General features: G+C 49.8%; 1 protein-coding gene across 1 annotated transcript in view; it reads left to right on the plus strand.

Annotated features, from left to right (window-relative positions):
• The window catches only part of LOC119592413 (MAM and LDL-receptor class A domain-containing protein 1-like), a 5,875-nt gene that overhangs the window by 2,405 nt on the left and 2,705 nt on the right, over positions 1-765 (plus strand). Inside the window, exons 4-5 of the mRNA XM_037941234.1 lie at positions 217-398; positions 571-735. Coding sequence (XP_037797162.1) covers positions 217-398; positions 571-735 — 347 coding nt within the window. The remainder of the gene's footprint in view (positions 1-216; positions 399-570; positions 736-765) is intronic.

The raw sequence follows: 765 nt of genomic DNA on the forward strand, positions 1-765 counted from the left end.
CGTATTCTTATGGATCTCTGTTCATTTGTGTATGATTATATTTCTTTCTAGGTTTGCTCTGTTCCCGCTTTCTTTTTATCATTATTTCTTACCTGCAAGTTTATTTGTTTCATTTAGTGTAGTTAACGACCTGTTATGCATCTAAATCAACATGCAGCCCCGATACGATAATCATCGGAATTCACGTGTACTGAGAATTAATCTCTTCCGCCACAGAGAAGGAACGTGGCAGTACGGGTCCGTTGGCATCACAGCTGAGGAGGACGTCTGGATTGCGTTCCAAGGGAGTGTGCTGAGTGCCGGCGGAGGCGACATCGGCCTGGATGACATCACCGTCAGCAAGGAAGCGTGCGGAGTGCAGCCGCCTGAAGCTGAGGTGTCTCCCTCTGAGCCGCCAGGTGAGTAAAGGGATATTCGAAGAGATGGTAGGATTTCGGTATTTTGAAAGCGAAATGTTGTAGGTTGCTAATGCCCGTGGAGGTCAGTAAGAACTCAAAAATAGGTGATCTTAGCGATGGAAATGCACAGGCTCATTTACTAATAAAAGAAATAAACAATGATCTCACACAGAGACAGAACCACCGGTCATAACGGAGTGGAGCTGCGACTTCGAGGACGAGGGCGACTGGCTGTGCGGCTTGAGAGAGGTCGCAGGAGGGTGGCAGGTCAAGGCAGGCTGGGACGCGGCCGAGGGGACCAACCCGCCGCTCGACCACACTACCTCCTCTGGTGATGGTGAGAAGCAGAAAGGGCAACAGCTGGTTT

The sequence above is a fragment of the Penaeus monodon genome, chromosome 30, assembly GCF_015228065.2.
Source record: "Penaeus monodon isolate SGIC_2016 chromosome 30, NSTDA_Pmon_1, whole genome shotgun sequence".
Taxonomy (NCBI): domain Eukaryota; kingdom Metazoa; phylum Arthropoda; class Malacostraca; order Decapoda; family Penaeidae; genus Penaeus; species Penaeus monodon.